General features: G+C 35.6%; 1 protein-coding gene across 1 annotated transcript; it reads left to right on the forward strand.

Annotated features, from left to right (window-relative positions):
- The first annotated feature begins 3,971 nt into the window (after positions 1-3,971).
- TSK (tetratricopeptide repeat (TPR)-containing protein) lies at positions 3,972-16,815 on the forward strand. Its single transcript, XM_059576474.2, has 20 exons — positions 3,972-4,441; positions 5,167-5,967; positions 6,656-6,832; positions 7,098-7,189; positions 8,753-8,851; positions 9,171-9,649; positions 9,737-9,780; positions 9,871-10,137; positions 10,235-10,379; positions 10,958-11,074; positions 11,985-12,091; positions 12,231-12,354; positions 12,453-12,562; positions 13,028-13,139; positions 13,359-13,463; positions 13,555-13,621; positions 13,724-13,844; positions 13,947-14,114; positions 15,796-15,913; positions 16,021-16,815. The coding sequence occupies exons 1-20, from the start codon at positions 4,169-4,171 to the stop codon at positions 16,548-16,550; spliced, it is 4,056 nt and encodes a 1,351-aa protein (XP_059432457.2). The 5' UTR covers positions 3,972-4,168; the 3' UTR covers positions 16,551-16,815.
- Positions 16,816-18,538: the final 1,723 nt, after the last annotated feature.

Here is an 18,538-nt window from a genome sequence, read left to right on the forward strand (position 1 = left end):
TAATGGGATTGTGGCACAAATTTACTCTTTTGTACCCATTAATAAAAAATTGACACCTAAGCATGAAACACTTTAAGAAAAAAAAAAAACCCACCTGTTATATCAACTTTAATTATTATTTTTTTTTTTTAAGAAAAATAATTTAAAGGGGGTGGCTGTCGAGTGGGGGAGGGGGTGGCTGGGTAGGGGCGGCTGGGTGGGGGCGGCTCACCATCACCCTTGGCCCATGGGGGGGTGGTGCGTGGCCACCCCAGCCACCTCTGGGGTGGCTCGCGGGCCGCCTCCTTTGATCCCCCACTTGGGGTGGTTGCCAACTAGTCACCCTTTCTAATTTTTTTTTTTAAAAAAAAATAATAATAATAATAATAACAGTAATTAGTTTTTATTTTTTTTATTTTTGCCTCAGCTTTGGTATGATCAGGTGGTTTTGTGTTTTTTTTTTATTATTTTCTTAAGCTTAGGTTTGGTATGATAAACTTAGGTGTCAACTTTTTATTGGCGGTACAAAGGGGTGGATTTGTATTTCAACCCCACAGAAGTTGCTCTCCTTTAATTATACCTTAGTACCTCATTCTTTAGATAGAATAGGATCCTCGTCATTTCAAATGAAATTGAGAGTATTCACTTAGTGTAAAAAGATGAGTAATATTACAAATTTTGTCTTTCAACTTTAATGTTAAGACAATATTATCCCTCATTTTACAATAAATGAATATTTTCCATTTCATTTGAACTAACATTTATATCCAAGTCGAACAAACTTATTAATGTTGAAAACTTCAAAACTTCAAAGACGGGCGAGGGAACAATGTAATTAATGTTGAAATTAAATGGCTGAAAGTTGGCATGGAATAGGAAGAAAATGTTATACTTCTATTGAAATTTCTGCTGGGACTTGTATCAATGAACTAACTTAGTTATTACTTGACAAATCTCTCCCAATGCTTCGTAGGTTGCGGTCAAACAATATAGGCTTCGGCGTGGCGCTAGGGTCACGCACCAAAGGAAACTTCTTCATACATTTCTCAATAATTTAAATAGAGGAATGTTGCCTCTTTCTTCTTTTTTTTCTTAGTATTTTTCTAGTCTTACCTGGATATTATATTTTGCTTCATTTTTTTTTTTTTTTAGGGATGAGTAGGGTATGTAAGTTTTTTTTAGAACCAGAAGAACATAAAAATAATAATAATAATAAATAAATAAAAAACTATAGCATTTCTCATTTAAATAGGACATGTGCGGGACGGGTGGCACATGTAAGCTAGGTACATGCTTTATTCGTTAGAGAAAAATTGAATTGTGTTACAAATTAAAGTTCATTGTATCACATGGCCATAAGACTATTACAAGTCCAGATGCATGTAATTGGAATGGGATCTTAGGCTACGAAATTATAAAATTGAAATGGTAAAGAGTACATCTTGGGTCTCTTCCTTTATATAACCCTAAAAACAAAATAATAATAATAATAATAATAATAATAATAAGAGATAGAAACAAGAGAAGAGAGGTAATGAATTGTTGTTGTGTTTACAAAGTTTGTTATTTATAAACAAAAGTGGGAGTTTAGATTTGGGATTAGTTTGCATCTATGAAAGTGCTCGATCTTAATTCGTTGCATATCATAAAATGTCTACCGTGGGGCTCGTTTTGTTCTTCTCTGGGTGTGGGACTCCCTCCCACTATATCTACACCACCCAGAAGATATCTCCTAAAGCAAGCAAGCGCGCGCACACATAGCACTACTGCAAACTACCCGTACATATATATATATATATATATGTATATATATATATATATCATTTACGGGTAGTTTGCAGTAGTAGTGCTATTTTTTATTTTTTATTTTTTCTAGTTCAGTAGTGCTATATTTAAATTGTGAAGGAGTAAAGCTAATTTTTATATTTATTTTATTTTTGTTCATGTAGCATATTTTAAGGAGTCCTACTATATGGCAGACGTTGGACCTTAAAAAAAAAACAAAAACAAAAAATGAACTTTTTAAAAAAAAAAATAAAAAATAAAAACAAAAAATGAACTTTTTTTTTTTTTTTTTTTTTTTTGGAGAAAACGACCTCTTTCTCTCTTTCCACATTTTTGGACAAAGCTCTCTCTTTCCTCTTCCCTTTCTCTTCACCTATGGCCGGCTGCCGGAGACCACAAATAGCGAGCACAGCTGACAATCCACCTACATCTCCGGCGACGAGCTACTACCGTCAAAATCCCCAAATTTCGAAATTCTCAACCCACTATCTAACTCCATTTTCCCTTTCCCCCCACCAATGGCCACTGAGCGCCGGTGTCAAAATCCATCTTCTCTCTCTTTCTTTCTCACATTGGTTGGTGTCGTGGTCATCGGTGGCCTATGAGGGGAGAGGAAAGAGAGAGGGAGAGATTTGTTTGAAATGAGGGAAGAGAGAGAGAGAGTCACAGATGCGTTTTTGTAACCTAATTTTTTTAAAAAAAAAGAAGTTCCGAACGTGGCACAAGGCCACGTCGGACTTGGCGGATCTTGGGACTACCAGTGTCTATTGTATAACTTTACTCTATTTTAAGTGGGGTTTTTTTTTTTCTTTCTTTCTAAGTGATTGAGATGAAAAACTAATAATGATATAAGGAGTACTAGAGTCCTCCTAGAGTCATCACAAATGTGATGTGGTATTTAAAATCACCAATAGATCAAAATTCAATAATGATCATCTCAAATTTAATGGTAATTTTAAATGCCGCATCACATTTGGGAAGACTCTAGTTCTCCTTATATCATTATTCAAATCAATATAAAATAAGTGTGATAAACAAATTTGAAAGACATTACATTATTATCGTTTTGAACACAGATAGTGCAGCCAAGAATTAGGCAGAAATAATGAATGTAAAAGACAAAATCCTAGATTACACTTGCTAAGCTTTTCACTATTTTCGAGCACCCTCAACGGCCTTACTATTTTAACAATCTACTTTCACTATTCCATTTATATATTTTTTTTTCAAAGATTTATTTATTCTTTTTCTAACTATTGAAGGAGGATAAAGACCAAAAAGAAAAAGGTGTAGAGAGAAGTAATTTTTTATTCATTTGTTGAATAAATAGTACTCACTATTAATAGTGGGTTCCGTTCATTCACTATTTCTTTTTTTGGCTAAAGTAGTGAGGCTAAAAAAGATAGATTTTAAGCATTTTCACCAAATTATCTCACTAATTTAACCAAAAAATAATTTTAGTGAGACTGCAAATAATGCTCTTATGCCCAACTTGATTGGGGGTCACACACTTTCCAATTGGACTCACCGAAGAGAGAAGCATATGAAAATTGGGCAAAAGAAGTACCAAGAAAACCCTTAGCTTCAAGATTTTTTGAAGTTAAATATAAAATAGGGGTAATTACTTTTTGCTTCTATGAACTATAGCATCTTGGCACTTTCTTCCTATGAACTACCAATTATGACTTCTGACCCTATTAAACTATTATCTTATGACAAAAAGCCTCATTCCGTTAGTCAAAAGGATTAAAATTGACGGTCAACGGTTATGTGCAAGTCATGTGCCATTTTAAATTTTATTCTTCCACTTTTGCCCTCACTTCAAACCGAAAAAATGACGCTTATACCCTCCTAAACCCAAATCCAACACATGAAAACAATTTAAAATGATGGCAAAAGTGGAAAAAAAAAATTTAAATGGCACATGATTTGCACATAACCGTTAACTGTCAATTTTAACCCCTTAGACTGACGGAAGTGGGCTTTTTGTTATAAAATAGTAATTTGATGGGGTTAGATGTCATAGTTGGTAGTTCATGGGAAAAAAGTGTCAAGTCGTTGTAGTTAATAGGAGCAAAAAGTAATTACCCTATAAAATATTTCTAAAAGTACAAAAAAATAATAATAATAAATAAATTCCAAAGCCCATTATGAAACACACGAGCCCATAGCAGCTAGTGTCATTAATCAGAAAAAAAGGCGAGAGTTTTGGCGGGAGTTTGATTTCGCACTCAAATCTTTCTCAAACGAAAATCAAAATCAAAATCCAATAGGAACACCCCCAAATCTCACAGAAACCCTTCAAACCCTGATAGATTTCACTCACGGTCTCACCCACATCTTTCTCTTTCACTCATTCAATTCCTCTCAGAACCCTTTATCGCCCAAAAACAGATTAAAGCAAATGGGTCGGGACGACGCCAATTTAAGCGCGGCGAAGAGGTCGTTTCGGAGCGCAAAAGAGGAGGGGAACAGACAGGAGGAGGCCCGATGGGCAAACGTGATCGGCGACATCCTCAAGAACAGAGGGGAGTACGTGGAGGCGCTCAAGTGGCTGCGCATCGACTACGACGTGTCAGTCAAGTACTTGCCGGAGAAGCAGCTCTTGACCACCTGCCAGTCTCTCGGGGAGGTCTATCTTCTCCTCCAGGAGTTCGAGCAAGCCCTCATTTATCAGGTATTCTTTTTGGGTTTTTGGTTTTATTTGTGGGGTGGGAATGAGGGAAAATATGAGAAAAAAAGTTAGCTGCAGTTTGGTTGCTGAGAAACTATTACCAAATCCAGTTGAGCGAGGGGTCTTTTTTTTTTTCCTTTTTTTTGTTTTTCTTTTTTCTCTGGAAAAAGTGATTTGTTAAGGCTAAAACTCTACCTATTTTTTTGGGGATAAGAAATAATCAGGGTATCCTTGTTCTTTGGTTTGAAGATGATAAAAAATCAGCTTGGGTAAGCCGATTGGTTGTATCGAGCACGGTTGAGGGGAGGTTTGTTGTACTATGGGGCCCCAAATGATAAAAATAAATAAATAAATAAATAAAAATAAAAAATAAAAAATAAAAAATAAAAAAAATCCGACACTCTGGTGTTTGTTTGGTTTTTGAGAAAGAGTGAGAATGAAAGAAAGTGAGGTTTTAAGTAGCGTGGCTTTTGTTCTTTTGGGGTTTAACATATGAGAACCTATGCTCAAGGAAATAGGCGGTTGTGTGAGAAGAAATTGCGCATGGGGTTTCTGTTTCTTGTTCATCAATAGTTTAACTATGATACCAATTGTTGTATCTTCGTCTGATTTAGGTGAGAAAAATAGGAAAATGGAAGTTTGAGAAAATTATCAATCATGAGTTGATACAGTAAGCAATACTTTCTGATTAATAGAATTGAACTTTTCTCTGTTAATTTTGCTTTCAGAAGAAGCATTTAGAGCTAGCCAAGGATGCCAATGACCTTGTTGAGCAGCAAAGGGCCAGTACCCAACTTGGTCGTACTTACCATGAAATGTTTTTGACATCTGACAATGACCACCTCTCAGTTCGGAATGCCAAGAAATATTTTAAGTCTGCCATGAAGCTTGTGGAGACTCTAAAGGAGAGCCCATCTTTTAAGGATAGTAAATTCTTCCTCAAGGAATATATTGATGCACATAATAACATAGGAATGCTTGAAATGGATCTTGATAACTTGGAAGAGGCCCAGAAAATCTTAACTATAGGATTACAGATTTGTGGGGACGAAGAGGTAGAGGAAGACAATGATGCACGCAGCAGGCTCCATCACAACCTGGGAAATGTTTACATGGAGCTCAGGATGTGGGATAAAGCTCGGGAGCACATTGAGAAGGACATTATAATTTGTAAGAGAATTGGGCATTGTCAAGGGGAGGCAAAGGGGTATATCAATCTTGGTGAATTGCATTATAGGGTTCAAAAGTATGAGGAGGCACTTCGTTGCTACCAGAAGGCGCTTGAACTGGCAAAATCCATGGAAGATGAGGATGCTTTGGCTAAGCAAATTGATCAAAATATTGAAACTGTAAAAGAAGCTATTAAAGTAATGAATGACTTGAAAAAAGAAGAGCAGAAGCTGAAGAAGCTGACAAGAGAGACGGCCACTGCAAAAGGAACACCACGTGAGAGGAAGTGTCTGCTTCAGCAGAATGCATGTCTTGATTCTCTCATAGAGAAATCAAGAATGATCTTTGCATGGGTGAAGGTATATATTCTGCTCCCTGTACATTTTCTCTTCCTTTGTGCTTTTCTTAACTGCCAGGTGGCATTTCAGCATGAGAGATATCTTGTAAATATTTTGGATGGAGTCAAAGTTGTTTTCTTATTTGAGATAGAGCACCATTAGGCTTGCAAATCCGTGTTTGACTAGATATGATCTTTCAACATGCAATTGTTCATCAGGCTTCCAAAGCTTGTTTCCTTTTGGCTAAGATGGGTTTGTATACAGGTGTCAAGAGTGTGTTTCACCATATGATTGGTTTCATTAACCAGAATGGTTGGGTTCCGTCTTGCTATCTGTTTTGCATAATCTTTCAGTTTTTGTTTTTGAAATAATTATAATAATCATATATTTTAGTTGGAATGGATTTTCTAACATAATGGAAAGAGGATTTGCTTTCAAAACTTAATCAGGTAAAATGGTGGCTCTTGTTCTGTGTGTGGAAGTGTGTGTGATGCCAATAGGCAGTTCTTCTAGCTAATTATGAAGAGAGGGCTATTTGAGACCCAAAATTTCACATTGAGCATCACACCAATTAAATACCCACTAATTGTTGTTTTAGATACACAATATTTATCATTAAAGTAAGGCTTGAGTACTCTGGGAAACTCCCTAAAGTTGTTCTTATGAAATTTAGTGTTGTCCCATTTCTTATTTGAAATTTTATGTTCAGCTTCGGGAATTTGCCAAAAGGAAGAAGAGAGTTGCGACTGAACTTTGTGACAAGGAAAAGCTGAGTGATTCATTTCTGGCTATTGGAGAATCATACCAGAAGCTCAGAAAATTAGACAGAAGCATTAAATGGTACATGAGGAGTTGGGAAATATACAAGTCAATTGGTAACTTGGAGGTAAATTGGTGTCTTGCTCTATGATCTACTAATATATGATACACATAACACCTTATCTTAGATAAAGATATAGCATGGAACTATAACTGGACACTTCTTACAATTCATTTGTGTGACTTGTTAAACAAGTTCTATGTTTAGGTTTAGTTGCTTAGAATTCAGCAATGGTGATAATCCTGTAGGATAGTTTATGGCATCATGCTTGAATTATATGGGGTTGTTCCATCCATGGTGATGTATTTTCACTTGGATGATATTATTTCAGGGGCAAGCATTAGCAAAAATCAACATTGGTGATGTTCTGGACAGTGATGGTAATTGGACAGGAGCATTAGATGCATTTGAAGAGAGCTACAGGTAGTTATCTATTCTTTGGTTTTTCTGGAGGACATTTATTATACTGAACAGAAAAATTATGAAGCATTTGTATAGGTGGATTCCTAATTAGTTTTAATCCTGGAAAGAGGAGGTCATTTCATGGTGGGCCTAGCTGTCACAATCCAAAGGACTTAATTCCTTGAAATCACTTACAAAAGTCCAATTTCACCTCGTAAAGAACCAAAGTAAGACTTAGTATCCATGCAATACCTTCACAATCCATCTACCGAATGTGAGGGTGTCACAATTTTCCTCACTCAAATCTCTAGCACCCTTGTCAAAGCTGATGTCATGTAGTATCCTAGTGTCATATGGTATTTCTAGGTTGACTCTGATACCATTTATCATAACTCAAGAAAGTGATTATCACATTTGCGTTATTACTCCAAAAGAATTAGTCCACATTATGAAACTTCTTGAAATCACTTATAAAGCTCAATTTTACCTATTAAGGAACCAATGTGGAACTAAGCTCTCATGCAACATCTTCACAAGTTACCCACCTAATGTGGAACTAACTTTTTTGGGATGTCACATTAGCAGTCCTAGATGCCTTTTCCATATATGGAATTATAAAATTCACCATTTTGATCTTGTACACTTGGCCAAATGTGGCCTATTCAATATGCCATGCATATCTTGGGGCATAGCTGTTTTGTTGCTATATATAAAAAGGTACTTGCTATAGAAAACAAATTACAGTTGTCTATTAGTTCTTGTACTATGGTAGGGAGTGTAGGACCAAGTTTGTGATAATAATAAGCAAGAAAAAGAAAGAAAAGTATTCCTAATCCACAGGGGCATGCTTGAGGACCAAAAATCACAGCCAACAGAGTATCAAACGCAAAGAAATTCACAAGCCAAGGATTAAAGTCCTTTTTCTTTTTTACTCTTTATACTTGGACAGCTGCATTTGTAGCTCTCTAGGAACTTAGTTTTCATAATTTTTTTTTTTTCTCCTTCTACCTAGGTGTTTCTTCTATATACTTCCTGTGTACCTGAGTAACGCTTTTCACTTTTATTGAAATTTCAATTAGTTATCAAAAAAAAAAAAAAAAAGCCAAAAAAGAAGAAGCCCTAATGCCTATTACAAGCTACAAGTTATCTTCGCCTCTAATTAAACCTACAAATAGCCATTTAACAGAGACAAGGTGGAACAATACCAATACACACATCCTTATTTCGCAAGGAAGCCAACCTTACTACAAAACATGAAATCCCAAATACTAAAACCCATATATCTGGCCCGTCTCAGATTTTGATGAATTCCCAAAATACCCGTACTGAAATTAAGAATACTGAATAGGACAGCAGGTTGTTTGAGATGTTCTAGCAGCAATGTGAGGAGAGGTTACCTAAGAAGTGCATTCCCTGACCTATCAAAAAAAAAAAAAGAAAAAAGAAAGTGCATTCCCTTAGGGTTGGAAGAAGTTCTAGCAGCAGTAACAATCCTTATTTCTTAAATTTGCATACCAAATGCGCGTTTGTGTACTTTCCAGATTTATATTGATTTGTGCTCATCCAGTTTATCCCGTATTGCAGGATTGCCATTGAAGCTAATCTTCCTTCTGTACAGCTTTCTGCACTAGAGAATATGCACTATAGCCACATGATAAGATTTGACAATGTTGAAGAGGCCAGGTAAATTTGGTTCAGGCAGTCCTTGATCTTACAGGTTGTTAAATTTCAGTGCCTTTGGAGGTGGAACTTTGGAAGTTATGGAATGGAAATTAAAATGCCAAAAACGTTGATTCAAATTACACAATAATTTAACGTGAATGGTCAAAGCTTGGTAATTCCTTCAGCAAACTTAAGTACCATCACAGTGCTCCCTCCCTCCGGAGGGGCTTTTCAATAGATTTATTATCTTAAGAAAGAATAATTGAGTTTTATGAATTTTTTAATGGACTTTATACCACGTAACTTATAACATTGCTTAAAGGAAGATGCCACTGTGTAGGAGATTGCAACTTTTAATTGACAAATTGAAGCAGTCAAGAGATAAAGAGCTTGAAAGACATAATCTGGCAGAGGATTGCTGCTCTGAAACTGACACAGAAGGGAATGACCATTTTTCAGAAAGTAGATCTAGTGCACGCTGCTCACAGGACATGAGTAAATCGAATTCTAGTAGATTAAAGTCTGTAGCCAGTGTAGAAGAGTTGAGCGATGATGTACCTCTGATTTCACTTCTTCGGTCCAATAAAGATTCACCCAAAACGGAAGCAGCTCAGTTAGAAAAGCACAATATTTTTACTCGGCCAACCAAAGCTTCACCAAAAAGTGTATCTAAATCAACTAGTAATCAGCAGACAGTTGGTCGTAAACGTGTTCGTCTCATCCTCTCTGATGATGAAAATGACATGCCAAATGAGGTGGTTTGCTCCAAAGGAAGGCCTGACAGAGGGCCAGTAGAGGCTGTTGCTACATCTGATGAATGTGGGTTTAAAGTTATTTACTAGTTTGTGCTTTAGACGTTTTACTATACAAGCAAAGTGCTGAGTTGTATTCCTTACCTACTTGCAGTTAAGAGTAGAAATAATTCAGCCAGCCGTGATTGTAAGTTTCAGGTAAACAAATCTCTTGTATTCCTTGATGAGCATTATTCCTTGTTCAAGTTGGTTTCTTTTTATCTTGTGCTTAATCATTTAGTTTCGCAGGAGGTCTCAGTGGCCGCCTCCAAATGTGCCACCAGGTCCTGCAATCCCATCGATATCGAAGAAAGCACAAGTTCATACAAATCAAGGAGTCCCAATATAGGCACTCAGAATAGCAAACTATTCAGATCTTCAAGCAATGATGAGCCTATTATTGCATCTGATTTTGCTGCTAGTGGTTCTAAACGTGATATTGAAGTTTCTGGGAACCTCTCACATAAACATAATGCTTTTGATCCCAAGTTGCATACTTCTGGTGATAAACGTGATGTGAGTGTTGCTCCAATTATTTGTATCCAAGTAGGTGTATATGGCTGCAATATGTCATATTTTGCTAATATATGATCTTTCCTGCTGTTCACGACAGTGTATTATTTGCAAGATTGACAAGGACCTGATAAATGTAGAAGCAGGCTCTTGTAGGGATGGTGACAAGTTGAGCATTGATTCCGTGAAGGTTGAACTGGCATGCCTATACTATTTGCAACTTCCCGGTGAAAAGAGATCAGAGGGTAGGCACTTGCTATGGAATATTACATGCTACTGATTGCCATTACTTAAATTTTTGGTCTATAAGATGATTATCCAGCTCTGAAACTGTCTGACTTAAACCAACAAAGAAAGTTGCTGCTAAATGATATGTGCTGCATGCGAAAGTGGCAGAAAAGCATTTTTGTGTTTGAGAAAGGTGTATTAGACATTGCAGCCCACATGATATTGCTATAATGAGTTGAGAAAAAAGCAATGCTTGTACTTACGGTATTGTTTCTCAAAACTATGCTGGCTTTAATGTTAGGATCACTAAAGGGTGAACTACATTGGCGTTTGTGGTAGACCTAAGTACTTTCCAAGTGAAAGCACAAAGCTGAGCTTGTACACATTAAGTTTTGGCTAGCTTTTCTGTTCATGCATATGCCTAATGGAGGCACACAAGTTTTTTATTTGCCCACCGGCATACTTCTCTCTTGTAATATAAATCACTTGAAAGAATGAAAACTTGGTGTTTGCAGCAAGCAAGTCACTATTAAGCATGCTTTTGCATTTCATATCATTTATGAGTTTACTAATTTGGTGGATTATTTCTCATTAGGCCTGCTGCCCATAATTCAACAAATACAATGTGGTGGAAGAGTTGTAGAATCCTTTGAAACAATTGAAACTCTTAAGGATCATGTGGGAAAAGTCTTGCTTGAAGCTTCAATTGATGGTATGCATTATACCTGCTTTATTGCATTTCTTGATGTTGCGATTCTTTCTTTGTTATTATTTATTGTGATTATTCTTGGTGATTTGCACTTATTATCATTAATCTGAAAGAAATTGGATTGTTGCTTGAAGTGTCAGTTGGTATTGAGTATTACAATCTGTAGGTTAATGCAATAGTAAAGTCTTGGGGGTCAGGCATAAGTGTGTTTGATTCTTGAGAATGGCCACTTTTATGCAAAATATTGAATGTTAAGAACATAGCTATGTCTCTCCTCACCGCTTTGCTTAAGTGGGAACAATATTGGGCGGTGGCCTTATTTTTATTCTTGTAATTAGCTATTACATGTTGGAAAATGATATGATTCATGGTGGTTTGAAGAGGAAAATCCAACCAATGGAAGCTATTGGGTAGATCTATCGTGAATATAATTAAAAAGCTGTGTAGAATGCTAGTCCAAGAGATGGGTGCTATCTCTCCTTTTCTTTTCTTTTTTTAATTTTAATCTTTTTCTACTTGCCCTTTCTTCTCTTTGCTACTCTGCCTACGAGAGTTCATACAGTTGAACAATACCTCTTCACAAGCACTTTCATGATAATGACTCATAAAATGACATCCTTGTTCCTGGGAATGATTTTTTTTTTAAATGTTTCAAGGTAGTGATTTCAATTGAAATTCATGGAAAACAGTTTTATATAGCTGGACTAGAGTTCTGAAATATTGGTAACCTGTTAACTTATATTGCTTATATTACATGTTGACTGCAATGTTTTTAGTCAGTCTCTAAAGTCGGAATGCAGAGGCTAATCTTGTAAATAGGAATTGCTCCACATTAATTCTATTTTAACCTTTTCCCACGTATATATTCTTTTGTTAGTGAGATATGCATTTAATTCATCTATTATCTTTCCAGGATGGGTTCAAAAGCCTTTGATAAAACTGTACATTGACAGTTGCAAGGAGTTATCTGAGGCACCTAGCATGAAATTGTTAAAGAAACTATACAATAAAAGAATGGAGGTGGGTGCTACTTAACAAGGGAAAATCTTACACTCTTGTTACATATGTATTAAAAAGTGTTGCATGAAAGTCATTGCTATTCTTGCTTGGGGTTTGGAATCAATCTGTTTATTTGGGATGAATACTTTTCATTTAACAGGTTTCAGACGATGAAGTGGTTGTATCTGAATGTGAGTTGCAAGATTTATCAATAACTCCATTGTTGAATGCGCTACTTGCCCACAAAACATTTTCCATGCTAGACCTTTCTCACAATTTGTTAGGTAATGATATCTGGTTTATGGCTCATCTATTCTCATTAATTTTAGAATGGTGACTATTTAATTAGTATTAGCTGTACTTTGGCTTGCTATCCCCCCAGGAAATGGAACAATGGAGAAACTTCAACAAGTATTTGCATCAGGCCAAAATTATGGTGGCTTAACTTTGGATCTACATTGCAATCGATTTGGTCCAACTACTTTGTTTCAGGTTTGTAACTCTTTTTGCAACCATTACGCTTCTGCATGTTTAAAGCTTTAGGTGAGGCCTTTTAGGGCATGCAGCTTACTTATAATTTTTTTTACGGTCCAGTATTGATTTCTTGTACTGGATAGAACCCACCCTCCCCCCTCCCCCTTTTTCTCCCTCTTTCTTCCCTTTTGTTTGCTGCTAGAGTGCATACGAGTATCAGGTTGAAGCTGATCTTGCTTGGCGACACAGCTAGGTAGTATATTGAAAAGAAGGCACAATGTTTTGCGTGTCCATCAATGTCGTACCTTTTTTGTGACAAAATCCTGATGCCTAGGGTTTTCAACTCTGGCATATGTTATACAGATATTCTGTAGTTCAAAGTTCTATGAACAATGAAATTCTACATATTGGGCAATGCATTTTATTTATAATCTTCTCTTAAAAGTACAATCATTACTTCTTTATCTGATTTCTAATTTTCAGATTTGTGAATGCCCTGTGCTATTTGCTCGATTGGAAGTGCTTAATTTATCTGGGAACCGTCTCACTGATGCTTGTGGATCTTACCTTTCAACTATTTTGGAAAAATGCAAGGGTAAAACACTTCCCCTGCAACCCAGTTAATATGAATATTGTTTCAGTTTCTTCTCAACCATCAATAGCTTTGTGCTACTCTTTTGTGGATTTATTTGGTTTACACTTTGTGGAGTTCATCTATTTAATATCAACTTGTCATCCGTATCAAATATGCATGTAGATTCTTGTTGTGGAGATGGTTTGTTGCTTCAGCTCACTTGTGCTCTCTGTTCCACAGGCCTGTGTAGCTTGAATATAGAACGCTGTGCTATCACGTCTAGAACAATTCAGAAGGTTGCTGATGCACTTTATGCTGGATCTGGACTTGAACAACTTTGCATAGGTAGGGTTGACTTATCAAGTAGGTCATTAACAATCTTGAATGTATTATTTATTTGTAGCTTACTAGGTTGCCCAACTCTCTTCTTTGGTAGGATATAATGACCCTGTATCAGGAAATGCGATGATCAATCTACTGGTCAAGCTTGCCACTTTGAAAAGGTGTAGTCAATTTAAAATCTTATTCATTTTTTTTTTTCACCTAGGCTATATATATGCAGTAGTAGTTGATGTTAACATAAAATTAAGATCAGTTTTCTGTAGATTTTCAGAACTGAGTCTGAATGGTTTAAAGCTAAGCAAGCCCGTCGTTGATAGCCTGTGCCGGCTTGCTAAAACCTCATGTTTGTCAGGACTAATGCTTGGGGGCACTGGTATTGGAACAGTGAGTTTTTATGCTATTCTGTCTTCTCGTTATTATTGTAGTTTGAGTGCACCATTAGGTATTTATCTCCTGCTTCTTGTTACTCGATTGATCTATTTGCAGGATGGGGCATTACAATTAACTGAATCATTGTTCAATGGGATTCAAGACTATGTAAAACTTGACGTTTCATATTGTGGACTGACATCTAAATACGTTCTCGGACTTAACAATGATCTGGTTTATGGTATTCTTGAGCTGAACCTTGAAGGGAATCCTATTATGCTAGAGGTTTGTTCTTTATTAATTGCTAGAGGTATTTTGCACAGTTATACTCATATGCGTGTTCCTGCAGTTGGTTTCTTTTGCAAGTGATTGGTATGTATTGCTGGAGTGCAGCATAGAATATTCTTGATATGTTGCCCTTCTTGATCTATCACCATTTATTCACGTGGTTTTTCAGATATCTATCTTCACTTTTCCAAAAATTATTATGATTAATGATGTTCTGTATGATTGATGGATGGTTGCAAATTTACTTCATTAGTTTAATAGATCAAATTTATCTTCAAGTTTTTTGTGTTTTTTTTTTCTTCTACGATAAATATTCTCTGTAATTTAACTTTTCCCACCTATGCATTGAAGTTGGCATCAAAATGAAATCACATTATGTAACCTTAACATTCTCTTTCTTTGACTGAGAGAATATTGCATTGACTCGTCTGAGCAAACAAGTTTCTACAATTCTACCCATCAAACCCCCAAAGACCACCGCACCAACCCACACCCCCCCACCCCCCACCACCACCCCTCCCTCCACCCTTGTATATCATGTTGATCACAGTAGAGTTTAAAGCAAAGATAGTAGAGCATAAATTAGCATGTTAAAATAGGCATAGAGATAGTAAATTATAGCATTCAAATGATATAACACAAAATTAGCTCCCGCGTGCAAACAAGTTTTTATCCTTCAATCCTTTTATCTCTGTTATTGTATATATTAGGTTCACATAATTACTTAATGTGGTTTAACAAACACCCTAAAGTATAATAATATAAATTAGCACAATAAAAATTCAATTAGAGTTAACCGTATTATCAAACAAACACCAATAGTGTTATGATGTAATGTGGTAAACAGCAATACAAGCACTACTTTTGGTCCACACAATTTTCATCTGAGATTACAAAATTTTATTCTATTGCAAATTTATGTTGAAAATTGATAGAGAGAAAAATCAAAGGCATACCATCTTTTTAATAGATTGATTTGTCTTGTTTTTACTCTTTGAGTGTGTACAACAACTACTGAATGAATCTTTTCAGATATGAAAGTTGTTAAAACAAGACTTCGTAACAGAATAGATGATGAATTTTTTATAAATAATTTAAATTGTCTATATTAAAAGATAAATTACTTAAAAACTTCTATTCAGATTCGATTATTTTTGTTCTCTAAAAGAGGATAAGCTGAATTTTTACATACTTTGTTTTGTATTTTTGTATTAGTACTTTACATGTTACCTTACTGATATATCAATCTTGGCACATATTTATGATGTTTGATGGATATACTTTTTGCAATACATACAATTGGTATCTTTATCACATTAGCCAAATATTGTATTATAAAAAACTTCATTTCTATTTTGAATTATGTTCATCAATTTTTTTGTATATAGTATAAACATAGTATATAACGAAAACAAAAAAAAATTATTTTGTGATTACATTTTAGTTTGACCCCTCCAAAGATAAATTTATTGCTCCACCACTGTTTAGATGACATAATAAACAATCTATATTTTTGTTTGTTTGGATTAAAGTCTCTTGGGTAATGTGAAAATCTTTTCCATGAGGTCTTTCCTGATGTTGTACTTCTAAGTGATTTTGTTTTTAATAACTTCCAAGTGATATTTTGTATGTAAGTTTTCTGTGTTCGATGGAAGCTGACAACAAGAATTTAATGTAGGGTACCATTGTATTATCATCAATGCTTATGAACCCTCGGTGTTGCCTAAAAGTTTTGATCCTTAAAAAGTGTCAGCTTGGACTTACTGGAGTTCTTCATATGATTCAGGCTTTAGCAGGTTAAAGACACAAGCCCACTTTTGTTTTCAGTCTTAGTCTCTAGAAACTAAAATTTGAATCATTGAATTTTGATTTTTGATTTTTGATTTTTTTTTTTTTTTTGCAGGAAACGACTCTCTTCAAGAGCTCAGCCTTGCTGATAATGCCTATCTGGATAAACATTATAGTCTAGAATATAACTTAACAGGAAAGGGAAGCTCAGAGTTCTTAAAGCAAGAACTCAACATATCTGAAAATTCTTTGAAGGGATGTGCAACAGAACAAGTTGACAATGCTCAGCAGCGTTTATGTACTGTGAACACTGACTACTATCAGCTTGAAGTTGCTGATAGTGAAGATGATCCAATTAGAGTAGACGCTGCTGCATCTGGAATTGATGACAGTTGTGCAAGTTCATGTCAAAAGAATGAGTGTCAGTTTATTCAAGAGCTTTCAACTGCTGTTCATATGGCAGAGAAGTTGTCCTTTCTGGATCTTAGCAATAATGGTTTCTCGACGCAAATTGCCGAAACGTTGTACACTGCATGGTCGAGTTTAAGAGATGGTTCAGCTGAAAGGCATATTGAGGACAAGACAATCCATTTATTTTTGAAGGGAAATAAGTGCTGTAGTGTGAAATCCTGCTGCAAGAATTAGGTTATCTTTGCTGCAGGAGTTTATTCTTTGAGGGAATCCACAGAGGCAGTTCTTCCGGAAATAACTGAGAATTATATACTGTATACTGACTAAATAGGGTGCTTTGCTGATAAATGTCACATGGGTTCATTTCTAGATAGTAACTAGCCATTTTTGAGCCATAAATATAACTTAAAACATTTGGCTATTGTTGTTTCTATTTGATAGCCAAACATTAGAATTCACAGAAATGTACAGGTTCTTGGAATTTAAATCAAATGCAAAAGAATTTGAATGAAGCAGGCTCTGGTTGTTTTTCTGTCAATAATTTAATTGAGTATTGACACCTTGCTTAAGACACTGTTGTACGTACTTGGTGTTTCAGAAGCTATACCATATTCTGCCTTGTACATTTTTTACTGCAGTCATTTTTCTAGCATTATTAGTATTTCTTTTTTATTATTATTATTTTTTTTTCAGAAATATCTTGGATTCTCTTAAATGCTCAACTCAAAGGAATGGGTTGACATTGGACACCTACCTTATGGTTGGCAGTTGAGCTGGTTTTGGACATGGTTTGAGCTCTGAATTGAGTAATGCTATTCGTCACGCTCACTTATCGCATTCATTTTATACCGGTTGATTTGCCGTATTTTAAGTGGCTTGCTTTTACATAGCTGTCGTAGATGTGTTATCGGTTTGAACATGTTCAACTCAAGCTATACATCAAATTCAAACCAATCCAGACACAAAAAGGTACTTCAGATTACCACATCGAGGGTGCTTAATACCTCTACTTTCCCAGCTCAAATGCTTATTAATCCCTTCTCCCAAACATGTTTATTGTTTATGGCCTTAAGCAAACGGAAATTGAATGAGAATACATTCTGAAAAATGACTTGAAAAATAAGAGTGACTAAAAAGTAACATAAAAGGCAAAGCAAGGGAGCATTGTAATAAATGAACTGACCAAATGTGGAGTAGGAAAATTTCCAAGCAAGAATTAAATTTTATGCCCGATCTGGGGTGACACTAGACCCTAGTGTTGAATTCCAGCTTTAATTCCTTACAATAAGCAAAAATAATTTAGTTTGGAGACCTTTACACGTAAGTTTGTAAACACAGCAAATACCGCTTAGAATACTATGTCATTTTTTTTTTTTTTTAAATTTTTTGAATGGACTCTTTCATATTCATTCATTGAAAAAAAGATCAAGAGCATAAAGCCCTTACATCATTAAAAAGCATAAAGCTCTGATAAATCATAGTCAAAGCTATGAGATTACAACGTCATAGAGACAAACATAAAAATCTTACAATCAAGTCTTATCTATGACTTCAACATCCGCTAACTCATGTCCAAAACTTCAGTTATAAAACAATTTGCTCCAAACAAACTCAATCTAATATATAGGTAGTCCATATTCCCAACATTTATTTTCTTGGCTATGAGGGCAAAACCCTCACACCGAAACTAATCCTCATCGACTCAAAGGCTAGGACAAAAACCTTCACCTCAAAGATCACTCGTGAAAGTAGATCTAAGGAGAAGTCAAATCCTTATTCAAAAATGCAACAAAAACACAATAAAAAAACTAGCAAACAACTACAACAACCGAGGCGAGAGAGGTGAAAAGCCCAATTGATTCCGGGGAGGCAAAGAGCGGCGCAGCACAGTGGAGGGCGAACAAAGGCAGCGCAGCATATGCAAATGAATGGCCAGAGCAACTGGATTGATCGGAAAAACCAAAAAAATAAACTGAAAAAAGAAAGGCAAAAAAAAAAAAAAAGGAGATGGGGAGGAAAGAAGAGGGGAGTCCTCCCCACAGGTTTGGTTTTTTCCCTCTAAGTTTTCCTACTACGTCCATTTGTAAATGGCATACGAATTGCAGAGTAGTGATTCTCATTTTATTGGCTAATGTAGCCCGTGTTGCATGAATTGTCACATCAGTTTCTAAATTTTAATTGCTGTAAAAATTGTAATACCCATAATAATGAAAGAAAAACTA

Source organism: Corylus avellana, chromosome 11 (genome assembly GCF_965113065.1).
Source record: "Corylus avellana chromosome 11, dhCorAvel1.hap1.2, whole genome shotgun sequence".
In the NCBI taxonomy this organism is placed as follows: domain Eukaryota; kingdom Viridiplantae; phylum Streptophyta; class Magnoliopsida; order Fagales; family Betulaceae; genus Corylus; species Corylus avellana.

Coding starts and splice junctions, on each gene's coding strand:
- TSK (XM_059576474.2), top strand. CDS start 4,169: ATGGGTCGGGACGACGCCAATTTAAGCGCGGCGAAGAGGTCGTTTCGG. Junction 10,138..10,234: donor CTTCTGGTGATAAACGTGAT/GTGAGTGTTGCT, acceptor TGTTCACGACAG/TGTATTATTTGCAAGATTGA. Junction 13,622..13,723: donor AAGCTTGCCACTTTGAAAAG/GTGTAGTCAATT, acceptor AGTTTTCTGTAG/ATTTTCAGAACTGAGTCTGA.